This window comes from Jaculus jaculus, chromosome 18 (genome assembly GCF_020740685.1).
Source record: "Jaculus jaculus isolate mJacJac1 chromosome 18, mJacJac1.mat.Y.cur, whole genome shotgun sequence".
Taxonomy (NCBI): Eukaryota; Metazoa; Chordata; class Mammalia; order Rodentia; family Dipodidae; genus Jaculus; species Jaculus jaculus.
This window is the reverse complement of record NC_059119.1, coordinates 51,036,155-51,063,684: the sequence shown is the minus strand read 5'-3', so window position 1 is coordinate 51,063,684 and position 27,530 is coordinate 51,036,155. Positions and strand designations below refer to the sequence as shown.

Here is a 27,530-nt window from a genome sequence, read left to right as displayed (position 1 = left end):
GGGTAGAGTGAGACCTTACCTCGAAAACAAAAAGCAAAATAAGAGTTTGAATTCCTTCCTGTTCTGTGATGTTTCAAACACATAGCACACTTCCCAGTTCCCTTAATTCCTGCAGTTGTTTGATGGCTCCGCACCAGGTGTCAAAGACTGTTTTCCTGAGTCTTACTTGCGGAACACAAGTGGTAGCTCCCGCTTTCCCAACAAGCTTTTCATCAGTGTTAGTCTGATTGCTTTCCTGTTTCTCCCCGTCTGCTTGCCAGTTCTCTTCCCTTCCCACCATCGCTGTCCACTGCTCTTCATGTCCAGTTTGGTTTAGGCTTCAATCATTGCACAGTATTTTCTTGGTGCATGCATGTGTTTTTTGTTTCTAAATCAAGCCAGAGTAATTACTTTTCTTAAATATAGTTAAGTTTAAAAGCAATAGATTGAAGGAGAAACATCTGATTTTTAAATTTTTATTTATTTATTTGTTTGTTTGTTTTTCGAGGTAGGGTCACACTCTAGTCCAGGAATTCACTATGTAGTCTCAGGGTGGCCTTGAACTCTTAGCAATCCTCCTCCTCCTGCCTCCTGAGTGCTGGGATTAAAGGCATGCGCCACCATGCCTGGTTTGACATCTTTGTTTTGGCACTTCCATCACAAATTTGTTCTTAACTTTAGAAATGTATACAAAAAATAAATTTATATTATATTCATTGTTACCTGGTTTTATATAGTATCATAAGACAGTGTAAAGATATGTAAGATTTGAATTCTGTTGTACATTATCATTACATGGACAGTGTAAAGCTGAGATGTTCGGGGCTGGAGAGATGGTTTAGTGGTTAAGGCGCTTGCCTGCAAGACCAAAGGACCCAGATTCAACAACTCAGTACCTACACAAGCCAGATGCATAAGGGGGCGCCCGCATCTGGAGTTCATTAGCAGTGGCTGGAGGATCTGGCACACCCATTCTCTCTCTCAAATAAAGAAAAATAAAATATTGTAAAACACGGAGATGTCTGTCTGACCAGTTATGAATTTTCTTTAATTATAGGTTACTTAGTACTACTATAGCTGCAATATTTTATAATAATTTGAAAATCGCTTTTTTGTTAATTATGTGTACTCACAGTGAAATGCCTATAATAAACCAGTCATGGTCGTAATATTGAGGCTTAAAAACTGAATGAAAAGTAATCATTCTTTGGCCTATATAGTTGATGTGGATTTCATTTTATTTTAAGCAGAAGGAAAAAGGAAATATGACTCGCCACTTTGCGCACACATTGTTTGCTTCCTACTAGAAAAAAACGTTCACTTGGGGACTTCTAAACTCCATTATTTATAGAAGCTGCCTTGTGTTGCAATTTCAGAAGGAGAGAACTGGCCTTTGTATTGGAATAGCAGTGTCTTAGTGCTTTGTTGCTGCTCATTTAAGAGAAGGTGCAAAAAGTACTGCCACAGACAGCCAAATAATCATCCCGAGTATTCACGTAGTACATTAATTCTGGTGTTTCTGTTGCCTGGGGTTTAGCTGCTGCCAGCAAGGTGGGGTTTTTGTTTTGTTTTTTTGTATGTGTGTGTTGTTTGTTTTTGTCTGTATCCTACCGCTTCCTGCTCGCGTGCTGTTTGCTGGCTCTCCTTCAGTTTGTCTCCCTATATCAGTAAGTAGAAAACTTTTGAGTTCAGAGAGCAGAGACAGGAGAGGAGCGATCCTGAGCAAGTTTTTATTTGTGCCCGCATAGAGGGCTTGTGGTAGGCTGTCTGGAGTGAGAGGGTTTCCTCAGAGTGTAAAGTCTGTCGTGAGAGTTAGAGGCGAGCGTTGGCTCTGGAATCACCTGGGAAGGCAGCAGGAACCATAGGCAGACGGGTTTGAATTAAGTTTACGTTTAGGTGGCAGAAATGGAAGACAGTTTGCAGTGGGTGGCTCCTGTATGCTTATGAACTGGTGAGCTGGGAACACATCTCTTCTTTCCTGGGAATTCAGACCAGTCTCTCATGCTTCCCTGTTGGTAGAAGTTCAAGGAATTGGGAATAAACCTAGTCCCTTTGCCCCTTGCATATATGTGCCAATAATGGCATAAATATTTGCCTGTGTACTTTGTGTGCTTTAAAATGTACTCATTTTATAAACAATTATCTTCCTGTCGAGAGGCAGAGTGGGCTTTAATCTCCTTTCTAAAAGGTAGTCAGGGCTCTTTACCCCCTCCCGCCTTCTTGTGTACTTTTCTCTGCTTCTCTTAATCTAATAAAGTCTCTCTTTAAAAAAAAAAAAAAGGTAGTAGCCAGGCGTGGTGGTGCACGCCTTTAATCCCAGCACTCTGGGAGGCAGAGGTAGGAGGATCACCACGAATTTGAGGGCACTCTGAGACTATGTAGTGAATTCCAGGTCAGCCTGAGCTAGAGTGAGACCCTACCTAGAAAAAAACAAAACAAAACAAAAAGGTAGTCAGGTACATAATACATAATATACTTGAGGGGAAATTTTAAAGCAACGGCTTTTAATGTTGTCTTTTAAGTAATTAATCAGGTTGTATAATTCAAGCTTCTATAAAGTCTGACCAGAAAACTTTATCACAGAGAATTATCTGCCTGTTATTTTAAATTTTGTGTTAGATGAAATAAGACTTTGACAAAATCATCTAAATACAGTAATAGGTTTTTAGAAATATTTTCTTCACTTATTTTACAAGCAGAGAGAGACACAGAGGAGGGAATGGGCATAACAGAGCCTCCAGGCTGTGTAAACAAACTTCAGATGCGTGTGCCGCTGGCTTTACGTGGGTACTGGGGAGTCAAACTCAGGTCACTAGGCTTTGCAGACAAGTGCCTTAACCACTGAGCCATCTCTCTTGCTAGCCCCAGGAGTGGGTTTTTTTTTTTTTTTTTTTTTTTTTTTTTTTTTTTTGCCTAACACAGTTTCTCTTACATGCTAATAGATGATTTTTTTTTTTCTTTTTGCCCAGGCTGGCCTCAAAGTCATGGCAAACCTTCTACTTCAACTTCTAAGGCATCTCTAATTTTTAAAAGCTTAAAAAAAAAAAGCAGCAGCATTGTGTTGTTTCACAAAAGCTAGAAATTAAGTTTTCTTATTTTAATAAAAACATTATTTACTAAAAAAATGAAATGGCCAGGTTTTAAGTTAAAATAGATTATTAAGTCTTTTTTTTTAGAGAATAGTTTTACTTTGGAAGTAGGACATCAGGATAAATAGGAAACATTAGTTTTTGAGTAAATATACTTCTGTGTTTTCATGAAAACCATTTTATAGTTATTTTCAGACATAAGGCTTAGCTATAGTAGCATACATAGTACATTGACGTAATGGTGCTGTGCTCAAATATTGCCGTCTTTGTGTAGCAGTGCTTGAAGACAATGCCCGTTTCTTTTTTGGGGGTTTTCCAAGGTGGGGTCTTGGTCTAGCCCAGGCTGGCTAGGAATTCACTATGTAGTCTCATGCTGGCCTTGAAGTCAAAGCTGTTCTCCTACCTCAGCCTTCACGTGCTGGGATTAAAGGTTGTGTGGCACTATGCCTGGTTATTTTTTTTTTATTTATTTATTTTTGGTCCGTTTTTCAAGGTAGGGTCTTACTCTAGCCCAGGCTGACCTGGAATTCACTATGGAGTCTCAGGGTGGCCTCGAACTCACGGCCATCCTCCTACCTCTGCCTCCCGAGTGCTGGGATTAAAGGTGTGTGCCATCACGCCTGGCCTGCTGCTGATTACTTTTTTTTTTCTTTTTTTTGATAAGGCAGTGTCTCACTTCTAGCCTAGGCTGACCTGGAACTCTGTAGCCCCAAGCTGGCCTGGAACTCATGGATTCTGCTATCCAGCCTTTTAAGTGCTGGGATTAAAGACGTGTGCCACCACACCAACCTTTCTACCTTTTCTTGCAGTGAACATTCTTGAATCTGTCTCTTGGGTATTTGTGCAAGAGGGTCTCTAGAACAGAGACTGGAAAACTGCCTGACAGCTATTTTGTTTGGTTTCCTGAAGAATTGTAACTTGACATAGCCTTATTCATAGCTGTCCCCCCCCCTTTACAAAAATAGATCTGAGTAGTTGCTACAGAAACTCATTTAGAAAGCCTAAAATCCTTATTCTCCTGTCCTTTACAGAATAACACCCGACTCCTGCTAAGTTAGAGTGTGCCCCTCAGGGTAGAGCTGCTGTTGATCACAGGACATTTATTCCACATCTTTAGTTGTACTTGATAATGCTGACACCCCCCCCCCCCCCTTCAGTTACTCAAATAAGCTGCCTTCTGCCAGTAATGTGTGAGGGTTCACATTACATTATGTCTTTGGGAATATATAATATTGTTATATGTAAAGCTCTTCCCTTACCCTCCCAGGGTTTCATTGTTGCCTGGGTTGACTTGAAATTCACTCTGTAGCCCCAGGCTGCCTTTGAACTCAAGGTGATCTTCCATCACACCCAGCATAAAATAGCATTTTGTATGCACCTTTCCAAGATGATTAATGAGGTGTTCAACACTCATTTCATATACTCAATGATTATTCATGCTTCCTTTTCTTTCTGTGAGGTGTTCAGTTAAAGCTTTGATAGTTTTTTTCTGTGCAGTTTCTTTTTCTTTCTCATTTATAAGAATTCCTTGGGCTGGAGATATGGTTTAGTGGTTAAGCGCTTGCCTGTGAAGCCTAAGGACCCCAGTTTGAGGCTTGATTCCCCAGGACCCACGTTAGCCAGATGCACAAGGGGGCGCACGCGTCTGGAGTTCGTTTGCAGTAGCTAGAGGCCCTGGTAAGCCCATTGTTTATTTTTCTCTCTCTGTCACTCTCAAATAAATAAATAAAAATTTTAAAAGATTCCTTATTTGGGATCCTAACTAATATGATACAACTATCTTTTTTTCTGTCCATAGATTGCTATTTCTCTTTACAGGGTCTGAACATATTTCTTTAAAATTTAAACTTTAGGGCTGGAGAGAGATGGCTTAGTGGTTAAGGTGCTTGCTGGCTAAGCCAAAATGCCCAGGTTCACTTGCCTAGTACCCATGTAAATCCAGATGCACAAGGTGGCACATGCATCTGGAGTTTGTTAGCAGTGGCTAGAGGCCCTGGTGTGCCCCCTTTGTTTCTTTTTAAAATATATTTTTTTATTTATTTGAGAGGGGGGAGGGAGAAAGAGAGAGAATGGGCGTGCCAGGGCCGCTGCAAACGAACTTCAGATGCATGTGCCACCTTGTGCATCTGGCCTATGTGGGTACTTTGGTTTTGCAGCCAATTGCCTTAACTACTAAAAGCCCTCTCTCCAGCCCTCTTTTTGGCTTTTTGAGGTGGGGTCCCACTCTAGTCTAGGCTGACCTGGAATTCACTATGTAGTCTCAGGGTGGCTTTGAATTTACGTCGATCCTCCTACCTCTGCCTCCTGAATGCAGGGATTAAAGGTGTGCGCCACTATATCCGGCCCATTTTCTTTCTCTCATAAATAAAGTACTTAAAGAAAAAAGTACAAAAATATTATACCTTTATATTTGTTTTCTGTTATATTGCACTGGACTTTATTTTATTTATCTATTTTTATTGACAACTTCCATGATTGTAAACAATATCGCATGGTAATTCCCTCCCTCCCTCCACTCTCAATCAGTCTCTCTTTTACTTTTGGTGTCATGATCTTTTCCTCCTCTTATGATGGTCTTGTGTAGGTAGTGTCAGGCACTGCGAGGTCATGGATATCCAGGCCATTTTGTGTCTGGAGGAGCACGTTGTAAGGAGTCCTACCCTTCCTTTGGCTCTTACATTCTTCCCTCCACCTCTTCCGCAATGGACCCTGAGCCTGGGAAGGTGTGATAGAGATACTGCAGTGCTAAGCACTCCTCTTTTCACTCCTCAGCACCATGATGCAAGGTCACTGCCATCTGAAATGTGAAAGTATCATTAATATAAGGGTATGCACATTAAGAGAAGTGCTTATTGGGCAGTTTGATAAGCATAGTATATACATTTAGCCAGACAGCAGCAGACGTTACACCCCTAGGGCTCATGACTACCCCTGTTGTGTGTTTTCAGTATCAGGGATGTATTCCCTCCTAGGGAGCAGGCCTCCTGTCCAATTAGAGGGCAGTTGGTTTCCACCATGACAGATGTGCCACTATTGCACTGGTTGGCTCATTTGGCCTGGCTGGCCAAATATAAAGCTTGCAGCGTCCACTGTTGAGTACCTTCACTGGTGATTTCTCTTTCTCCCATTGAACTGCATGCAGAATGGCTTCTTTCTGCTTTCTATCAGCTGGTCTGCAGGGAAGAGGTTTTCAGCTCAGTTCCAGCAGGATTTCTCAGTGGCCTTGTAGCCCAAGTATGTGGAGTCTTCAGCAATAGGGTCTTTCCATCTATTCCTAGTGGGAAACCAAGGGCCTTGGCAATGGCCTGTCATGTTTTGGGGACATCAGGGACCTCACTGGAAGGTATCCCATCCCTGGCACTGACAATTTTCTAGTAATAATCTGTGGCTCCTGTGTGTTTTATTGTCCAAAATAGTAGGTTTCCATATGACTTACTTATGTCCTCTTAGATTTTGATTAAGTAAAGAAAGCGTGGAGGGAGGGCTTACCTCTTCCCCTGACCTCACTTAGGCCTTCCCACCCCCATTAAGGTGTTGTTCTACTTACATACATAACTACCCCCCCTTCTATTCCCTTCATAGCCCCTTTCTAGCTTACTGGCCTCTGCTACTGAGTTTTCTTTGTACTCATAAAGAAGTCCAGTCATTTGTATTGGATTTAATTTTTGCATATGGTAGAGGAGTTTGAATCTACCTAATTGAAGTGAATTTATAATAGTAATTATTATTTGAGGTAGTCTTGCTGTATCCCAGACTGACCTGGAATTTACTATGTAATCTCAGGCTGGCCTGGAACTCAGAGCAATCCTCCTACCTCTGCCTCCTGAGTTCTGAGATTAAAGGCTTATGCTACCACGGCCAGCAAGTTTATAAATTTTAATTTTGGCAAGTCAACCTCTTTTTTTATCCCCTCCTAAAATCTTTTTTATCTTCCTCTAGTGACACAGATATTAGGTCTGTGGCTGTGTTCATTCCCATCCCCCCACTTCTTGATGAGATTGGGTGATTATTATCAATCTGTCATTAAGTTAAATTTTTTTCTAGTTCTAAAATCTACATTTAGCTTTAAAATACCTGTTTCTTGCTGATACTTTAACAATGCTTGTCCTTGCTTTTCAGAACATAAATAGTTGCTTCAAAGTCATTGATGATTCTATAACTGTCACTTCTGATTAGTGTTCGTTGATTTTCCTTGTGTCTGGGTGTCAGTTCTCCTGGCTCTGAAATTAGTTAATTAACTGGAATCAGTTAATTTTGTGTTACTTTCCAGGCACTTTGAATATTATGACACTCTGTCTTTAAAAAACATTTTTTCCATTTGCTGAATTTATTTAATTAAATTAAACTTGACATTAACTTATTGCCATGATCCTGAAACAGATGTTAACACTCGATGCAAGTTAGTAGTCACTTGTGAGGAAAGCTGCCCATCAATAAGACCAGTATTTAGCAAAATAAACACCATTGACCATACTATTAAACTACAACTGAATATAGTAAAGACAATGTTGTATGGATAGGGGCTAGAGATGGCTTAGTGGTTAAGGTGCTTGCCTAAGGATCCAGGATCAGTTCGCCTGTACTCACCTAAGGCAGATGTACAAGGTGGCATATGAGTCCGGAGTTTGTTTACAGTGGCCTGAGACCCTGGTATGCCCATTCATTCTCTCTCTCAGTATTTAGAACACCCCCCCCCCCCCCGAGTTATGGTCTGACTCTAGCCCAGGCTTGCTTCAAACTCACAAGGACCTTCTACCTCTGTCTCCCAAGTGCTGGAATCAAAGATGCGTGTCATCACACCCTGCATATCTCTTTAAATCTTGTGGAGAATGTTGGTGGTTTGGTTTGCCAGACCATCAGCTTAGTTAGACTGCAATTCCTGAGCTGCATTCTGTGCACTGTGCTTCTAGTTTCTGTTTAGCTATTAAAGCTAAAGTTTTTCCAGGGTTTTCTTGTCAGCTCTGCATGAGCACTGCACGTGCGCGGAGCAGCTTGGGTCCCGTGAGTATTGCAGTGTAACTCCAGTGGTTTCCTTTTAGCCTAGAGGATTTCATGGACCCCTTCCTTTCCCTAGCTTCTCTTGCTCATTGCCATGAAGTCTGGATTTCATGCTGGCCTTTTCTAAGTTTACTTGATAGAAATCTGAGTTCTTTCCCTTCTTGTGTTGCTCTCCACGTGAAGGTACAGGGTGAAAGAGCCTGCCCCCTACCCCCCTTGAGGCCTCCCAGCCCCAGGAACTTGTGTGCTTGGGAGAACCAGAAAGTACTGGACTTGTGTTTGCCTTGCAGTCTTCCGGTTAGAGGGACTCGAGTTATTCTTCAGGTACAGCTGGGCATGGGGCGAAGTTATTACCTTATTAGGCGTCGGTCAGAGTTTGATTTCCCTTTCAGTTCACCTGCTACCATTTACTCCCAGAGATGGCGAGTAATCACTTGTGTTCTTTCCGGACTGCTTAGTTGCAATTAAGGGACAAGGTGGATGAGCGTCTGTTTTCAATACCCAGAAACCCTAGTCTTTGTGTATTTTAATACCTGATTTAGCCAAAGACAATGAGGCACTATATATTATCTATAATCCACCCAAACATGAAAAAGTAAGCAGCTTATGTTACTAGCAGAAGTCAGAGGTGAGGGCTGTGGAGCTGCTTCAGTGGGCAGTGCTTGCTGAACAGAGGCCCTGCCTGGTCAGCGCAGTGCTTGAGTCCCCAGCCTCCATGTAAACAGGTGTGGGCCCCAGTGAAACAAACCAGCATCTTTGGGTTCAGTGAGCGACTTGTCAAGGAAGCATGTGGGTGAGCAGAAGAGGACATCTGATGTTCTCTTCTGGGTGAGGTGAAACAGCTGTATTGAGCCAGAGTCCTGGCCTAATGTTATTTTACCATGACAAAATGAGCCCCAAATTAGTTGTGTGTTTTGTACACTTTCTAAATGCACCCTGCCACAGAAAAGCTAAATTTTAGATCTGACAAACTTGGATCAGATCCCAACACTGCATCTTATGAGCCACACACTCTTAGGCAGTTATTTCTCACCTTTTCTTTTTTGTAAAGTAGGGTTGCCCCAACCTATTCTATGGTGTTATTGATGGACTAAGTGTGATTACAAGGTGTTTACCACAGTGCCCAGCAGTAAATGTTAGTGACCTTATGTTTTTCTATTTTTTAAATATTTTAGAGAGAGAATGGGCATGTCAGGGTCTCCAGCCGCTGCAAACGAACTGCAGACACATGTGCCACCTTGTACATCTGGCTTATGCAGATTCTGAGGAATTGAACCTGGGTCCTTTGGCTTTACAGGCAAATGCCTCAACTGCTATGGTGTCCCTCCAGCCCCGTTTTCTAGTTTTAAGTTAGGCCTTTTGTTATGTAATTCATGTATATTTACACAAACTTAAATAGATGATGTCTACTTCAGAAACTATTCTTTGTTTGCATAAAAAAATTTATTTTATTGGCAACTCCCATAATTATAGACAACAACCTATGGTAATTCCCCCCAATCAATCAGTCTCTCTTTTATTTTGATGTCTTGATCTTTTCCTCCTCTTATGATGGTCTTGTGTGTCAGGCACTGTGAGGTCATGGATATCCAGGTCATTTTGTGTCTGGGGGAGCACGTTGTAAGGAGTCCTACCCTTCCTTTGGCTCTTACGTTCTTTCCGCCACCTCTTCCGCAATGGACCCTGAGCCTTGGAAGGTGTGATAGAAATATTTCAGTGCTGAGCACTCCTCTGTCATTGCCATCTGAAAAGAGAAGGTTGCGTAATCAAGAGTGAGAGTAGCATTAATATATGGTTATGAACATTAAGAGAAGTGCTTATTGGGCAGTTTGGTGAGCATAGTATATAACATTTGTTCAGACACCAGCAGACATTACCCCCCTAGGGCTCATGACTACCCCTGTTGTATGTTTTCAGTATCAGGGATGTATTCCCTCCTATGGAGCAGGTCTCCTGTCCAATTAGAGGGCCGTTGGTTTCCCCCATAATAGACATGCCATTATTCCACCCAATGGCCCATTTGGCCTGGGTGGCCAAATTTAAGACTTTTTTTTCCAGCTTTTTGTCAGCTGGTCTACATGGAGAAGTGTTTTAGTTTAGCTCCCAGCACATAAACTATTTTCATATAGACAGTTCCACGGCTTGATTATCCAAGACCCCATAGTATCAGATATTAAATCGAAAGGAAGCATTGCTCGAATCAGGCATAGTTATTCCTCACTGCAAAAAGATATGCAGAATAAAATATTAGAGTCACGTATCGTGGCACGTCTTTAATTCCAACATAAAAGGTAGTAGGATTGCCATGAGTTTGAGGCCAACCTGAGGCTACATAATGAATTCCAGGTCAGCGTGGGCCAGAGGGAGACACTACCTACCCCCAAAAACCAAAGGAAAAAAAGCTATTGTATTTCTACCATAATTTCTTTCTAAGACGTCTTTAAAAACTTTTTTATTTATGGGGGAAGGAGGGAAAGACAGAGGAACGAAAGAAAATGGGCATACCAGGGCCAAATTCCAGATGCATGCATCACTTTTGCACGTGGCTCTATATGGGTACTGGGGAACTGAACGCAGACCACCATCAGGCTTTGTAAGCAAGCATATTTTAACATTTTATGTTTAATTATTATTTATTTGACAGAATAGGCACACCAGGGCCTGCAGCCACTACAAATAAACTCTAGATGCATGCATCCCCTTGTGCATCTGGCTTTCCTGGGTCCTGGGGAATTGAGCCTCAAACTTGGTCCTTAGGCTTCAAAGTCAAGTGCTTAACTGCTAAGCCATCTCTCCAGCCCCCCAAAACTTTTTTTTGGATTTTCTAGGTAGGGTCTCACTTTAGTTCAGGCTGACCTGGAATTCATTATGGAGTCTCAGGGTGGCCTCGAACTCATAGCGATCCTCCTACCTCTGCCTCCCAAGTGCTGGGATTAAAGGAGCGTACCACTACGCCCAGCCCCAAAACTATTTTTAAAATAAATTATTGTCCCTCATCCCACTGAGTTTAACTTTGCACGGGTGTGGGTGGGGGGGTTACGTACTGGAGCATGGGAAACGCAGCAGTGGCTGCGCTCCTTAACTGCCCGTAACTCCTCCAGGAGGGCTGCGGTCCCCCGAACCCCTCCCGTCTGTCCACAGTGGGATGCTGACGGGTCCAGTCTTGTACTGTTAATCACAGAGGCCGCACGCTTGAGAGTGTGGTGGCCAGGTCAGAAGACATGAGCAAAGTTAAATGGCTTGGAGAGAGACGGCTTAGTGGTTTAGGCGCTTGCTTGCAAACCTGGTAGCCCAGGTTCAAATTCCCCGTACCCACATAAAGCCAGATGCATAGGGCAGTGTGTGCATCTGGAGTTCACTGCAGTGGTAAGAGGTCCTGGGCACCTATTCTCATTCTCTTTCATATTCTTTCTCTCTTCTTGAAAAATACACACACGTCTGTTAAATGGCTTGACCAAACTAAAAAAAAAAAAAAAAAGTTACTAAGGAGTTACTAAAAGCTAGGCAGGTCTGTAACATTGACATTATAGTCTGATAATCTGTGCACTAGTTTATGCATTATGGTGGAAACATAACTGCTTATTCTTCACAAATTGAGAACTTACAAGGACTTATCCTTCCAGTTTACTGACTTCATTGGGATGTTCGACCTATAAGTGGCAGCTTGCAAAAGGTAGACTTATTAGGCTACATAATTAGCTATACGAAATAGCAGGCTGGAGAGATGGTTCAGTGATTAAAGGTGCTTGCTTGTAAAGCCTGACAGACTAGGTTCAGTTCCCAGTACCCATGTAAAGGCAGATGCACAAAGTAGGGCTTGCATCTGGAGTTTGTAGGGGGCAGAGGGCCCTGGTGTGCCCCGTCCCTACTCACCAGGGGTGTCACTACCCTCCCTCTCATTAATTAATTTAAAAATGTGTGAAAACCAAGGACGACGATAATCCTAGTTTGCTTCCTCTGGATTTTTTCAGTTTATAGTGAATTAGTCAGTAGCAGTAGCAGTTGATCCAACAAATAGTTCATGCTTAGATTGAGCAGCTGTAGAAGTTGGTAATTGCTGTTACAGTTTATTTAAACTACTCTTTAGCTGGGCGTGGTGGCGCACGCCTTTAATCCCAGCACTGGGGAGTTTTAGATGGGAGCATCGCCATGAGTTCCTGGCCACCCTGAGACTACAGAGTGAGTTCCAGGTAAGCCTGGGCCAGAACAAGACCCCTACCTCGGAAAACAAACAAAATAAAGTACTTTGTGATGGCTATCCACCCAGGGCATATATATTATATAAGCATTTCCTTTTTATTTTGATTTGTTGGTTCGGATTTATTTATTTACTTAGAGACAGTGTCTCACTGTGAGGCCCAGGCCAGCCTCTCACATTGCAGGTGCGCGTGCACATGAGTACATGTGCCTGTAGAGGCCAGCTCGTGTCCAGTATTGCCTTCAGTCACTCCTCCCTTATTCTTAAGCCCCAGGATCCTTCTGTCTGCTTCCCAGCTTGGGAATTACAGGCATGCACTTCTGTGTCTGGCTTTTCTTTTGGTTTGCTTTTCAAGGTAGGGTCTCTCTCTAGCCCAGGCTGGAATTCACTATGTGGTCTCAGGCTGGCTTCAAACTCACAGTGATCCTCCCACTTCTGCCTCCTGAGTGTGCCTAACTTAAGTGAGGGCTTGGGATCTAAACTCAGGGTCTCAGGCTTGCACAGCAATCACTTTCCTGACTGAGCCATCTCCTCCACCCCTCCCCTCAAGCCAGTTTTAATTTTTTTTTTTTTTTTGAGGTAGGGTCTTGGTCTAGCCCCAGGCTGATCTGTAATTCACTCTAGTCTCAAGTCAGCCTCAACTACAGTGAGACGCTTCAGTAAACAAACAGAAAAGGATAGCTTGAATAGTTTGCTCACTTACAAACTATTCAGAAGTCTGCAACTAGGTATTCTTGAAATATTTAGGTAAGAAAAGTAATTAAGGTGATGTTATCAAAATAGGAAAAAATTGACCACACGAATGTTCTCATCATTTTCAAATAACTTGACAGAAAAAAGAAATTATATAGAAGTTAATTTTGTAAATGTGATAGAATTTTTTTGTCTTTTTGTTTAGAAATATTTGTTTGAGAGAGAGGCAGATAGAATATACCAGAGTCTAGCCACTGCAAACGAACTCCACATGTATGTATATCATCTTGCATGTCTGGCTTTATATGGGGTTGGGGAATTGAACCTGGGTCCTTTGGCTTCGCCAGCAAGGGCTTTAACTGCAGAGCCATCTCTCAACCCCCTCTTTTCAGAGGTTGAGTCTCACAGTAGCCCAGGCTGACCTCATGCTATTACCTCAGCCTCCCTAATTACCAGGACTAAACCACATCCAGTTGAGTGTTTGTTTGTTTATTTATTTTGGTCCTTCAAAAAACTAATCTGTTGCTGGGTGTGGTGGCACACGCCTTTAATCCCAGCACTCGGGAGGCAGAGAGGTAGGAGGATAGCTCAAGACCATCCTGAGGCTACATAGTGAATTCCATGTCAGCCTGAGCTAGAGTGAGACCCACCCTCGAAAAACCAAAAAAAAAAAAAAAAAAAAAATCTAATCTGGTATACTTGTTTTTACTGGAAAGAGATTTTTGCTCACGTAGTTTTTAAAACATTCATTATTGGGACTGGAGAGATGGCTTAGCTGTTAAGGCACATGGTTGCAAAGCCTAAGGACCCAGGTTTGATTCTGCAGGTTCCATGCAAGCCAGATGCACATGGTGGTGCATGCATCTGGAATTTGTTTGCAGTGGCTAGAGGCATTGGTGTGCATCTATTGTCTCTCTCTCTCTCCCTGTCTGTCTGTCTCTAATTAATAAAAATAAATCTTTAAATTATTCAATATTTTATTTTTTAGATGACAGTATTTCTGCTGCAAGTACATCTGATGTTCAAGATCGCCTCTTAGCTCTTGAGTCACGAGTTCAACAACAAGAAGACGAAATCACTGTGCTAAAGGCAGCTTTGGCTGATGTCTTGAGGCGTCTTGCGATCTCTGAAGATCATGTGGCCTCAGTGAAAAAGTCTGTCCCAAATAAAGGTAATTAAGTGTGTTATAAAAGAGAAAGAAACCTTGCTTTTTGTGGCATTTTCCTTGAAAATTGAAATGGGAAATTAAAGCTATTTGCTTGTTTGTATTCGATTCTAGCTCTTTTATTCATAATTCTGAAAGCTTGTTCTTCATTTTAAATTGGAAAGTTTGTATAATCCTCCTGATTGCACTTGTGGACTTTTTGTCAGACAATTTGAGTGAAATTAGTGTTTTTTGTTTGTTTGTTTGTCTTTTAACTAAGTAGTAAACTTACTGAGAATTAAGAACTGGATCTTTTTGGGCCTCCTGTCTTAATATACGGAGTAGGATTCAGTCCAGTTATTATGGAAAAATGTTTAAAACCATAGTTCAACTTCATTCTGAGCTTTCTGATTAGTCAACACAATTCTGAAGAAATTAATTTAAGCTTTGAAAAATATTGCCAATCTCAGGACAATGGGAAAATAAGCTTCCAAATAGTGGGTGTTTCAAAGGTTGAAGAAAATCTTTAGGAACCTTTTGCTCTGAAGAAATACAGCCTTTTTCTTCCTTCAACCACCAGAAATTTTACATTCTTTCAAATTGACCAAACATTTGAACTTATCATTTCACCTCTCTCATTGTTTCCTTGGTAGAATTAAATGGGGACTAGAATGAATTACCCTCCTTTCTGTATTGGGAAAAGGCAAGGCTGCAGTAAGTGAGGAGAACTAGGAGAAAATTTAGAGAAGGTCTTTTGTAACTCCTAGGTTTTAGCTACTCGTAAGAGAATACAGTCAACCAGATCTGGAAGAAAGGTGGTGAATCCGGTTGTTGAATGTTGAACATGAAGCATATGTGTTGCATGAATAGGCACGTGAAAATAGCTGAAGTCCATGTATGGTGCTCACTTTAGTCTTGGCTAGCAAAAATAACTTAGGGCTGTTTAGCTTCTGAATGAAATTAGAAGCAATAGAAAGAGGATGTAAAGCCGGGCGTGGTAGCTCACTTCTTTAATCCCAGCACTCGGGAGGCAGAGGTAGGAGGATCGCCGTGAGTTCGAGGCCACCCTGAGACTACATAGTGAATTCCAGGTCAGCCTGAGCCCGAGTGAGACCCTGCCTTGAAAAACCAAAAAAAAGAAAGAGGTTGTAAAGTTAGAAGCCCAGGACAGACCACTGGATGATTCTGATTGTTAGCGCCTACAAATGTAAATCAATTAAGAGTTTGAGGGCTGGGGCTGGAGAGCTGGTTTAGCAGTTAAAGCGTTTTCTTGCAAAGCCAAAGGAGCTCAGTTCAATTCCCCAGGACCCACATTAGCCAGATGCACAAGGTGGCGCATGCGTCTGGAGTTCGTTTGCAGTGGCAGGAGACCCTAGTACGCCCATTTTCTAATTCATTAATAAAATTAAAGAACATGTTAAAAATTTGAGAGCTGGATTAAGCTGGACAAGGTGGCGCATACCTTTAATTCCAGCACTTGGGAGGCAAAGGTAAGGGGATGGCTGTGAGCTCAAGGTCAGCCTGAGACTACAGAGTGAATTCCAGGTCAGCCTGAGCTAGAGCAAGACCCTGCCTTAAGAACCCCCTCCCCCCCCAAAAAAAAAGTTTGAGGGCTGGAGAGACTGCATTTGCTTGCAAAGCTGAAGGACCCACATCAGCCAGATGCACAATGGGGCGGATGCATCTGGAGTTTGTTTGCAGTGGCTGGAGGCCCTGGTGCACCCATTTTCTCCCCTCTCAAATAAATAAAGTTTAAGAAGTGGCCATTGAGTTTGGTGCTTATAAGAATATTAGAAAACTATAAAAGCAATTTTAGTATGATAGTAGAATTGAAAATCTAGTACTCTGAGAAACTCAATTAGAATATTGTAATTGTGAATTGAGAGCAGCAAATAGTGATTCTTTTTATATTTTATATAATATTTCAAAAACTGTTTTATTTTTATTTATTTATTTGAGAGTGGCAGATAGAGAAAGAAAGTCACATCGGGGCCTCCAGCTACTGCAAATGAACTCCAGACACGTGGCGCCACCTTGTGTATCTGGCTTATGTGGGTCCTTTGGCTTTACAGCAAGTGTCCTAACCACTAAGCTATGTCTCTAGCCCTGTAGTGACTTTCTTTTAATGACTTGCAGAGGGGTGAGATGCTAGCAGCCAGACGAAGAGGATGGTGAGTTGAAGGATAGTCTAAATTTAGTGGAAAGTGGATGGGTGGCTTTACACACGATAAGTACACACATATTCGTGCTCCTAATTATTAAAGACATTTTAGATACACGGGAGACAGCCGAGAGGAAGCTGCTGTTAGGACTGAGGATAGTTGGTGAAGCAAGTTTTCTTCACCTTGCAGAAAGGACCTTATGGTGGCGAGGCAGAATATTATGGTGGAGTTCATTTGGTAGAGCAAAGCTTCTTCGTACTGATTTCATTTCCAACACACAGTTCCTGTCATGGGATAGTTGGATCATCCACAGTGACTATACACACTGCTAAGCCATCTCTCCAGCCCAACTAACTTCAGTCTTTTAATAAGTCTTGTTTATATTTAGGGAGGGGAGGGAGAAGAAGAAAGAGAATGGGCTAGAGCCTCCTGATACTGCATGTGCTACTCTGTGCATCTGGCTTTATGTGGGTACTAGGGAATTGAACTCAGGGCTTTAGGCTTTACATGCAAGCACCTAACCACTAAGCCATCTCTCCAGCCCATTAAATCCTATCAATTGGATACTAATCTTTCATTTAATTTTAAAATATAGCTTTGTATGTTTACTTTGCTATTGTGGGTTTTTGGGTTTACTATTATTATTATTAATTTATTTTTGAGGGAGAGTCTCACTCTAACCCAGGCTGACCTGAAACTCACTATGTAGTAGTCTCAGACTGGCCTTCAGTGGACTGCTAGGATTAAAGGCATGTGCCGCCCTCCCGGCTTTTTTTTTTTTTTTTTTTTTTTTTTTTGAGGTGAGACACTCTCTCACTCTATAGCCCAGGCTGTCTTGAACTTAGTTTGTAAACTAGACTGGCCTTTAACTCATTCAAGGTGTTCTGCCTGCCTCAGCCTCCTGAATGCTGGGATTATAGGTGTGAACCACCACTCCTGACTGACTTTGTTATAACATGCTAATTGATTATATCCTGAAATGGGGCTCACTAATATTGACTATTCTTTGAGTTACTTGGTTACTTAGACACCACCAGTAAAATGGATTGATGGGCCTGTTGATTATAATAATTTGGAAAAATAACCTTATTTTCCAAGGTAGGGTCTCACTTTAGCCCAAGTTGATCTGGAACTCATTCTGTAGTCCCAGGCTGATCTCAAACTCAGAGAGATCCTCCTACATCTGGAAAAATAACCTTTATAGCTGTACATAATTTATTAAGAAGCAATTACTTATTTTCCTTTAATAGAACTCCTGCCTGACCAATTTTGTTTTCAATATTGGTCATAAGTTTAGAGAGAGAATTTGTGTGTGTGTGTGGATATGTGTGTGCACGTGGAGACACTGTCATTCACACTAGCACGAGATCTATTCCGGATGCTGTTTTCCAGGTGTGCTGCCCACCTCTTTCTCCCTAGTTCTGGGATCATAGGCGCTTACTGCCATGCCCAGCCCAGTGAACGCTGGGAATGAAACTCAGAGCCTCGTGTTTGCACGAGGAGCGCTTTACCAGCCACGCAGTCTCCTCAGCCAGGATAGTTTTAATGTTAGGTTCATAGTGGAATTTGTACGTAACGTACTATCAAAGCAGTTCGAAAAGATATTAAGTGGCTTCATTGTTAGCATAAAATAAGTTGTCAATTTTGAAATTACATAGGATATAGTAATAGTATAAAATATAGTATATAAATATTTTAAGCAAAACATTTTTAAGTAAATAAAAATTTTTTATAAAATGTTAATAAAATTGGGTTGTTTTTTTTTTAAAGGATTTGTGTTTCTTTTTTCCTGTAATTAAAAAGTGAAATTACTTTAATCCCAGCACATGGGCAGCTAAGATAGGAGGATCATCAGGAGTTTGAGGCCAGCCTGGAGCTACAGAGTAAGTTCCAGGTCAGTGAGTTCCTCAGGTAAACTGAGAACCTGCCTTGTAAAAAAAGAAAGAAAGAAAGAAAAAAGAAAGCAAAATCAGCCAACAGAATGCTTTTAATCCCATCACAAGTTTGGAGTCAGCCAAGGCCAAAGTGAGACTTTGCCTCAAAAAAGGGGGGAGGAGCTGGAGAGATGGCTTAGCAGTTAGGTGCTTGCCTATGAAGCCTAAGGACCCCGGTTCGAGCCTTGATTCCCTAGGGCCTACGTTAGCCAGATGTACAAGGGGGCGCACACGTCTGGAGTTCGTTTGCTGTGGCTGGAGGCCCTGGCATGCCCATTCTCTCTCTCTGTTGCTCTTAAATAAATATACAAAAAATAAGCAACAACAACAAAAAAGCCGGGTGTGGTGGCACACATCTTTAATCCCAGCACTTGGGAGGCAGAGGTAGGAGGATTGCTATGAGTTCAAGGCCATTCTGAGACTGCATAGTGAATTCCAAGTCGCCCGAGCTAGAACAAGACCCTACCTCAAAAATCAAAACACACACAACGAAAAAGTGAGATTATGTTTTATACTAGGACAACAATTGTATCAATTTTTCAGTCCCCCTTGAAATTAAAATTAAGTATATAACATCAGGTTGGAGAGATGGCTTAGCAGTTAAGGCACTTGCCTGCAAAGCCTAAGAACCGAGGTTCAGTCCCCTTGTAACCACATAGAGCCAGATGCACAGGGAGGCACGTGTATCTGGAGCTGGTTTGCAGTAGCTTAGAAGCCCTGGTACACCCATTCTCTCTCTCTCAAATAAATAAAATATTTAAAAAACACAGCATCTATTATCCATAGCGTTCCCACTGTAGTGGGCGTGTTAAATAGTGCAGAGACTAAGAAGTGTGCAGGAGGTTGTGTGGAGGGTGTGCAAATAGTGCAAGAGGCTTGAGGGGATGGCTTCATTTCCCCAGACACTGCGCTCACTGTCACACTGTAAGTTGTTGACAGGACCCTGATCGTCGTCATCAAAGCGTGCCTTTTCCAGACACATTTCTTCTAGAGATCAGACTGAGCCCCGGAAGGTGAGTAGGGCAGAACCCTTCTACGGAGCTTTGCTTAGAATACGCCACCCTTGCTAATGCAAACGGCAACTGTATCTTTTGGTAGTTAGTTGATGGCGATGTTAAGCGTCATTTGGCTTCATGTGTGGTTCACATTGAATGCTAATAATGTGTATGTATCTTAATGGCTTAATGAATTTCTGCTCTCACTTCATAGTGGGATTGCCATTCAGTAAGTGCCAAAACCCAAAACATACCTAACTAGTTACTGCAATTTGTCTAGTTCTCTTCTTTTAGTTTATCTTCTGCCATGTGCCAGCAGTATTAAAAGCTAATCCTTGTATTTTTCTTGTGTACATTGTGCAAGGCACTTAACCGAGTAAGAAAGATTTCCCAATACTTTTTAAGGTGGCCACTCATTTAATATACCTAATACACCTTCTCAGTTGGGAATTCTTTCCCTTTGACGACATGTGTCCATAACGTATGCACCAGTTCAACTGAATCCTTGCCAAAAGGAAAAAAAAAAAGAAAAAAACACCTGTACTTTGGAACAAAAAACAAGGTCTAGAGAACACTTTGGCAGTTTTAACTGCCAGGAAGACAAATTATAGTTCAGCTGTTAGCTGGGAAACTCATTAGGACCTCTTGGGGTTGAACGAATGAATGTAATTTGAGAGTATAAGCCAGTGGCATTATTCAAATACATGCTATTAGTATGCAGTGCTTTAGAAGCAAAAGAGCCAAATTTATGTGAAGATAACAGTCATTAAAATCAAAGAAGGTGTTGATAAACCGAAGATAGGAAACACTGAGCCTGCCAGTTGAGAAAACAAAGAAAGCACTGAACTGCACCAGGGTCAGTCCCCGTTGCATAGAACCTGGGACATCAGGAAAGCACAGGTCTGGGTCATTTGGTTCCTCTCTCCAGCAGCATCGGAGCAAGCAGCAGTTGACAGGTTTGTCGTCAAGATTGTTAAGTAAATTACATTAATCTAGTCGGGGAAGATGTGATTCTCCTTGATGGGACCATTAAGCTAAGTGACTGATAATGTGATGGGGACAGGGAACGCCTCCTTATTTGGGGAAACACCTTAGAGACTGCTGAGCTCTCTAGAAATGTGTTGGACGTGGCCTCAGACCTGGCAGCATTGCCACCTAGGGGCACAGTCACTTTGTGAAAATCAGTGCTTGCTTTGTCATTTCTGTCAAAGTATGTTTCTGAAAAATAGTGGCCAGGTGTTAAAGTACATCTTCCTGTAATTCAAGAGGAAAGGAGAAACACAGAGATAATCCTGGGTGAAGAGAAAAGTAGATGTGCACACTGCCTTCTCCAGGGATGCAGCTGTGCATGGGTTCAGAAAGGAGCAAGGGGCTTGGCAGTGAGGAGAGCAAGAAAGAGCGGTGGTGAACCTTCTCGAGTGATGGACCCCATGATGGCAATTCTCAGATAAATGAGGTTCTGAGAATCAGCGTTCCTCCTCCTCCTCGGGTTGTCTTGACCCTGCCCCTGAGCATTTGTTTTCCGTTGTGCAGAGTTGGGCACAGACCAGAACAAAATGGCAGCGCCGAGCTCATCTTTTGAGACTGCAAATTATATCCTTAAAATGTTTTGAATTTTATTTTACATTATTTTTTTGAAGCAGGGTCTCACTCTAGCACAGGCTGACCTGGAATTCACTATATAGTCTCAGGTTGTCCTCGAACTCACAGTGATCCTCCTACTTCAGCCTTCCTAGTGCTGGGATTAAAGGCGTGCACCACCACACCTGGCTGCCCCCCCCCCTTCTTTTTTAGAGAAAAGAGAGAAGCGGGGAGATTTGGTGCCTCAAAGCCTCAGCCAGAGCAATCAAACTCCAGACGCTTCACCAGCTACTGGGCATGTACACCCTTGCATTTGCTTCATCTTTGTGGGAACTGGAGGGTCAAACATGGATCCTTAGGCATCTTAGGCAAGCACCTTAACTGCTAAGCCATCTCTCCAGCCCCTAATATGTATATTTTTTTAATTTGTTTGCAAGCAGACAGAGATAGAGATAGAAAAGAGAGAGAGAGAACACACACCAGGGCTTCCAACCACTACAAAGGAACTCTAGATGTGTGTGCTACTGTGCATCTGGCTTCATGTGGGTCCTGTGGAGTTGAACTCGGGTCATTAGGCTTTGCAGGCAAGTGCCTTTGACCTCTGAGCCATCTTTCCTGCTCCCAAAATGTTCTAATTTTGTTGTTGTGTCATAATTGTCTTAGAATTTTATTTATCCTTTTTGCATTTATGTGTCATATTATCCTGAAATCTATTTATATGGCCACTAAGGGGCGGGTCCTATAAAATGCAGATTGAGGGACTGAGAATACGGCTCAGTAAGAGTGCTTGCCTCGCATGGTTGAGATCCTGGGTGGGGAGTGGGTGCAAACTGAACTATTTCTTTTTTTTTTTTTTCTTTCCCAGTTTAAAACTCTTTAGTGGTCTCTATTCTGTAAAAATCTCATTATCTAAGTTCCACTTTTCCTTTGCAGACTCTGCCCTCTCTGCTCACTTTCTGGGCGTATACTAATGAACTTGTTGGTACCCCCGCCCTGCCCATCCAAGGCCACGCATACGGACGCACGTTTAGCTGCTATATTTTCTTGGTTCCTTTACAAGAGCTGCAATAGGAGTCCAGGATCTTAGCTGCCTTTTAATTGGCCATTCTTATCTTTTTAGACTTTATTCCTAACATTATCCTTAGAGAACTGTAATCCTTTTCTAGTACTTCATTAATATTGCTATTACCATATTTGCCACCTTTTCATTGCCAGTGTGCTTCCCCTACAGTATTCTGAACTTGATCTCAGTGGCTGAAGCGAGTGGGGAGTGACGGGGGCATGTTAGTTGAGACAAGCAGGGTGGGGGTCAAAGCACACGCCGGAGAGCTGAGCACAAGTCCTTGATTCAGCAGTGAAGAGTGAGTGAGTGCAGGATCGACGCTTGCAGGTGTCAGAAACGACCCCAGACTAGTCAGTAGGTAGAGTGATACGCTAATTGCTTTTGCATACTATATCCAAAATGTGTGGAAGAGGACAGACTCGTTGTGGCTCACAGTTCTAGCGGCGCCGTCAGTACGTTGTGACGGGGAGGCCATAGTCGCGCCGAGCAGCCCGTCTCCTGATGACAGGCAGAAGGAAGTTCCACCAGCACGATCCCGGAGAGAACGCGGAGGCACGCAGGCGCCCTCAGTCATGGCTGGGCTTTGTGTGGGTGCAGGTGTGCACGCCCCCTGTGTCTTCAGGAGGCGTGCACCGCCATGCCCGGCTTTTTTTTTTTTTTTTTTTTTTGAGGCTGTCTCACTCTGTAGCCAAGGCTGGCCTTGAATCAGTTGTCCTACCTCAGCTTCCCTAGTGCTGTGATTGTAGACATGGGCCACCATGCCTGGCATTACACTGGCTAATTTTACATTCTTTCCCAAGTACTAACATCAGCTAAATCCCATGAGAGTTCAACTTAAGACAAATAGTTGCCATTTTTGGCATCTAGTACTTGATAATTTTGACTCATGGGGTGGGGGCATCTTGCTGGTGAATGAACCCAAAGCCTCACAGGAAGTAGATCTGGTTCTGAGTTATAGCCCCAGCCCTGTACATTTTTTTGTTGTTGTTGTTTTTGTTGTTATTTTTGAGGCAGGGTTTCACTCTGGAGCCCTAGGCTGCCCTCACACTCACGGGGATCCTTCTACCTCAGCCTCTCCCGGACTGAGATTAAAGGTGGGTGCCACCACATCTGGCTTATTATTTTTGAGACCTTTTAAAATTTATTTTTATTTACTTATTTGCAAGCAGAGTAAACAGAAGAGAGCCGGACAGAGATTGGGCATGCCAGGGAGGGCCTCTAGCCACTGCAGACAAATTCCAGATGGATGTGCCACTTTGTGCATCTGGCTTTACATGGGCACTGAAGAATCAAACCTGGGTCATTAGGCAAGCAAGCAACCACCAAGCTATCTTTCTAGCCTAAGACCTTTTTCTCCTCATATCAGCACCTTCGTTATTCTTGTCATTTGTTCTACTTAAGATAAAATATTCAAGCTGGGCATGGTGGCACACACTTTTAACCCCAGCACTCGGGAGGCAGAGGTAGGAGGATCACCATGAGTTTGAGGCCACCCTGAGACTACCTAATTCCAGGCTAGTCTGGGCAATCATGAGACCCTACCTTGAAAAACCAAGAATAAAAAATAAAAAAATAAAATATTCAAATGATTGCTAAAACATTTTGGTGGGTTTCAAAACAGTAGGGTGGTCTCAAACTGATGGCAATCCTCCTACCTCTGCTTCCTGAGTGCTGGGATTAAAGGCATGCACCACCATGCCCGGCTTTAGTGAATTTTATTGAAGACTTTGTTAGAAAATACACAAAGCTTGAATTGACCTAAACTAAACTGCTAAAACTGACCAGAATTGTCAGGCATACACTGCCATCTGATCATGTGAAAACACTAATTACACAAGATACCTTGAAATCATTTGAAGAATGGCAAATTGTAGGACTTAGGTGATGGTAATGTGGTCATCTCTTTTTGCTTTACTGTAATAAAATTTATTACAAAATTTGGTACCCATTTTTAGGTATAGAGTCCATTGATATTTATGTACCCACCACCATCCTCCTCCCAAATTGAAGATCTGTGCCCAGTCAACAACAACAAAAATTCCCATTGTCGGGGTGGAGAGATTGATTGCTCAGTGGTTAAGGTGTTTGCCTGCAAAGCCCAACGACCTGTGTTTGCACCCAGCTAAAGGCAGATGCACAAAGTGGCACCTGCGTGTGGAGTTTGTTTGCAGTGGCTAGATGTCCTTACGTGCCTGTTCTCTCCAGCCTCCTCCACGCTGGTAACTCTAACTCTACGTGCTGTGTCTATGAATTTGCTGGGAGGAAATTTTTTAACTATAAATACGTACATTAGGAAAGGAGACTTGGCTGGAAAGATAGCTTAGAGGGTAAGGTGTTTGCCTCAGAAGCCAAAGGGTCCAGGTTTGATTACCCCCGAAAAAACATGCATAATGACACACAGTTACAATCCCAGCCCTGGGAAGGCAGATGGGGCTCTCTGGCCAGCTTGTGTAGCCTTCCTCTGAGTTAAGAAACAGTCTCAAAAAAAAAAAAAAATTGCCCGAAGGACACTGCCTTTGAAAGCCTACTCTCTACTCACTACTCACGCACACCCATAGAACACAGAGAGGGAAATAATCACGTGTGCCACAGAAGCTATCCAGGGCAGGCACATGGGTGGGAATAGAAAGCAGCTGGTAGCTGACAGAGAACGCAGAGGGGGAAAGCAGATGGGAAGTGGCTGCTTAGCAAGTGTACCAGTTCTGTTTAGAATGAAAGAAGGTTCTGGAACTTGGTAGTGAGGATGTCCATACAACATTGTGAGTGAGCTAGCTGACTGATACTGATACTGAATTTGAACATTGCTGAAATGGCATTTTTGTAAGTTTTTTTTGGGGGGTGTGTGTGTGTATGGGGGTATATGAGCACGTATATGCCTTTGCAGTACCATGTGTACTTGCCTGCAGCCGGGGATGTTCGTCTGCTGCTGTTGAAGGAGAATGGCCAGTGTCTAACCCCACTGCTCTTCCACCTGTTTTTATTCTGAGCCAGGGTCTCTTAGTGGGCTTGTGGTTTTAGGAGCCCAGGGCTTGGTTTCGGGCGTGCGTGGCTGTGCCGGGCTGGTGGCGGGCGCGTTCCGGAGGGGCGGTGGCCCTCGTGCGCACACAGCTAAATGAACGGGCCTAGCTGCAGCTTAGCAGTTTACTATGGCTTTTCTTTTTGTGCATTTTTATGAGATTAAATCTGAAGACGGTACTATCATACGCTGCATGATAGGGAAGGGGGCAGCCTGCTCACTAAATCTTAACACTGATGTGGGTTTTTGTTTTGTTTTTAAAGAATGAGTCACACCTCAGGCCCTAGGAAGAGATAATGACATTCTGAAAAGTCACCAGAGAACACCTATTAATGCTTTATTTATTTAAGAGCATGAGGATGGGTGTGCCAGTATAGCCACTGCAAATGAACTCCAGACACATGTGCCACCGTGTGCATCTGGCCTACGTGGGCACTGAGGAATTGAACATGGGTCCTTTGGCTTTATAGGCACACATCTTACCCACTAAGCCATCTTTCTACCCTAGCTTTAACTTTTAAAACTGATCTTGAAGAATTATTTTGAGAGAGAGAGAAAGAGGCAGAGAGGGAAAGAATGGGGCACCAGGACCTTCAGCCTGCTGTGAACAAAGTCCCCTTGTGTGCACGTGCAACATTGCACGCATGTGTCACTGGGCGTCTGGCTGCATGGCACCTGGAGATTTGACTCTGAGTTGTAGGTTTCACAGGTAAGCCATCTCTCCAGCCCTGTTTTGTTCTCTTCAAGATAAGGGCCTGCTCTAGCCTGGGCTGAGCTGGAACTCCACTCTGTAGCCCAGGCTGGCCTCAGACTCATCAGTGATCCATCCTCCTTGTATGCTGGGATCATAGATGTGTACCATCCCATCTGGCCTTTGAGGAATATTTCAAAGTTGGATATAACCTTTTCCTTAACTATCTTTAGGTCAGCCAAGTCTTCGAGAAGCTATTTCTATGACCTGCATAACCAATGGAAGTGGTGTGAACAGAAAACCAAGTCATACAAGTTCTGTCTCAATTGCAAGAAAAGAAACTCTGTCATCTGCTGCTAAAAGGTAATTAGTAGGTGGGAGGAGGAGCTGACGCCGCCGCGCCACGCCGCTTCAGTCTCTCAACTGCGCGTGAGGCTTTGAGCCGGGCATTGCCGTTAGATTCATCATAATCTGTTCTTTTTTTTTTTTTTTTTAAAGCAAGAATTTGTTGGTGTCTCTTATCGAATGAAAATATATAAGTGAATTTTCCTCAGCAAGTTTTTGATACATATAATTTTCAGCCTTTCATTAATGTAGAATATCTGAGAGATTCTACTCTAGAGTACTGAAAGGCTAAGTGCTGTAATACCATTTTCTTTAACCATAATTATGAAATTGAAACTTAATATGCTGGTAATGTGTGATAGGTGTCTATCTGCATGTTCAAAGATAGTAGACAGCAGGGAGGCAGTATTGTTGCAATATAAAAGTTGCAGTGGGGCTGGAGAGATGGCTTAGTGGTTAAGTCACTTGCCTACAAAGCCAGAAGACCCAGGTTTGATTCCCCAGGACCCACGTAAGCCACATGCATAAGGTGGGACATGCATCTGGAGGCCCTGGTGTGCCCATTCTCTCTCTCTCTCTGTCTCTCAAGTAAACAAAAATACAAAAAATTTTACAGATTTGAATTCTGTATTTATCAGTAATTACCTGTTTCTCCAATACAGTTTTGTATAGGACTCCCGTCCCTTTTATTTTGTGGAGTAGGGTTTCACTTTAGCCCAGACTGACCTGGAAGTCACTTTGTAGCCCCAGGCTGGACTCAGAGTCGCAGCAATCCTCCTACCTCAGCCTCCTAAGTGCTGGGATTAAAGATGTACACTGTCATGCCTGGATTTTTTAATAACTAAATATAAAAAAAGTAAAGAAAAAGTTATTTGCAAGCAGAGAGAGAGAGAAAAGAGACAGACAGTGGGCATGCCAGGGCCCCAGCCACTGCCAATGAACTCCAGACGCGTCCATCACTTTGGGCATCTGGCTTATGTGAGTACTGGGGGGTTTGAACTAGGTCCTTAGGCTTCCCAAGAAAGCACCACAAGCCCTCTTTCTTTCCAGCCCCGTTTCACCTCCACCGTCCACTTCTGTGCCCGTAGACAGGGCAGCACAGTCGTAACCCCTCCCACCACGCCGCTTTCTCCCTCCCTTCTCTCCACCGAATCGCTGCTTTCCAACTCGTCTCTCCTGCTCTGTGACTGAGGTCCCCTCCTGTTAGGTGGATGGCGTCGGTCACTGTGAGGTCATGAGTGCCAAGGCCACTCTGTGTCTGGAAGACAGTATCATAAAGCACTCCTCCTCCTCTTTGGCTCTAAAATTTTTTCTGCCACCTCTTCTGCAGTGGTGCCTGAGCCTTGGAGGCTGTGATAGAGATGACTCATTTAATGCTGAGCACTCCACTGTCACTTCTCTGCACTTTGAGTGTTGAGGCACCCAGTGGTCACCGTCACCTGAGAAGGGAAGCTTCTCTAAACAAGAGTGAGAGTAGCATTAATGTATGGGCATAAATGCAAGTATTTAGAGGGCAGTTTGGTAGGCATATTATATTCATTTAGCCAGACGACAGTAGTAACTCCCTCTAGGATTTATGAGCGCGCCAGCCATAGGCTCTTGACAAGGTTTTCAGTACTAGGTAGTAGTTCCCTCCCATGGA

At 42.9% G+C, this 27,530-nt stretch overlaps 1 protein-coding gene across 2 annotated transcripts in view; it reads left to right on the top strand.

Annotated features, from left to right (window-relative positions):
* Positions 1 to 27,530, top strand: part of Eml4 (EMAP like 4) — a 133,846-nt gene that overhangs the window by 49,932 nt on the left and 56,384 nt on the right. For both annotated transcript variants that reach the window (XM_045137313.1, XM_045137312.1), the window contains exons 2-3: positions 13,946 to 14,128; positions 25,777 to 25,906. In XM_045137313.1, coding sequence (XP_044993248.1) covers positions 13,946 to 14,128; positions 25,777 to 25,906 — 313 coding nt within the window. The remainder of the gene's footprint in view (positions 1 to 13,945; positions 14,129 to 25,776; positions 25,907 to 27,530) is intronic.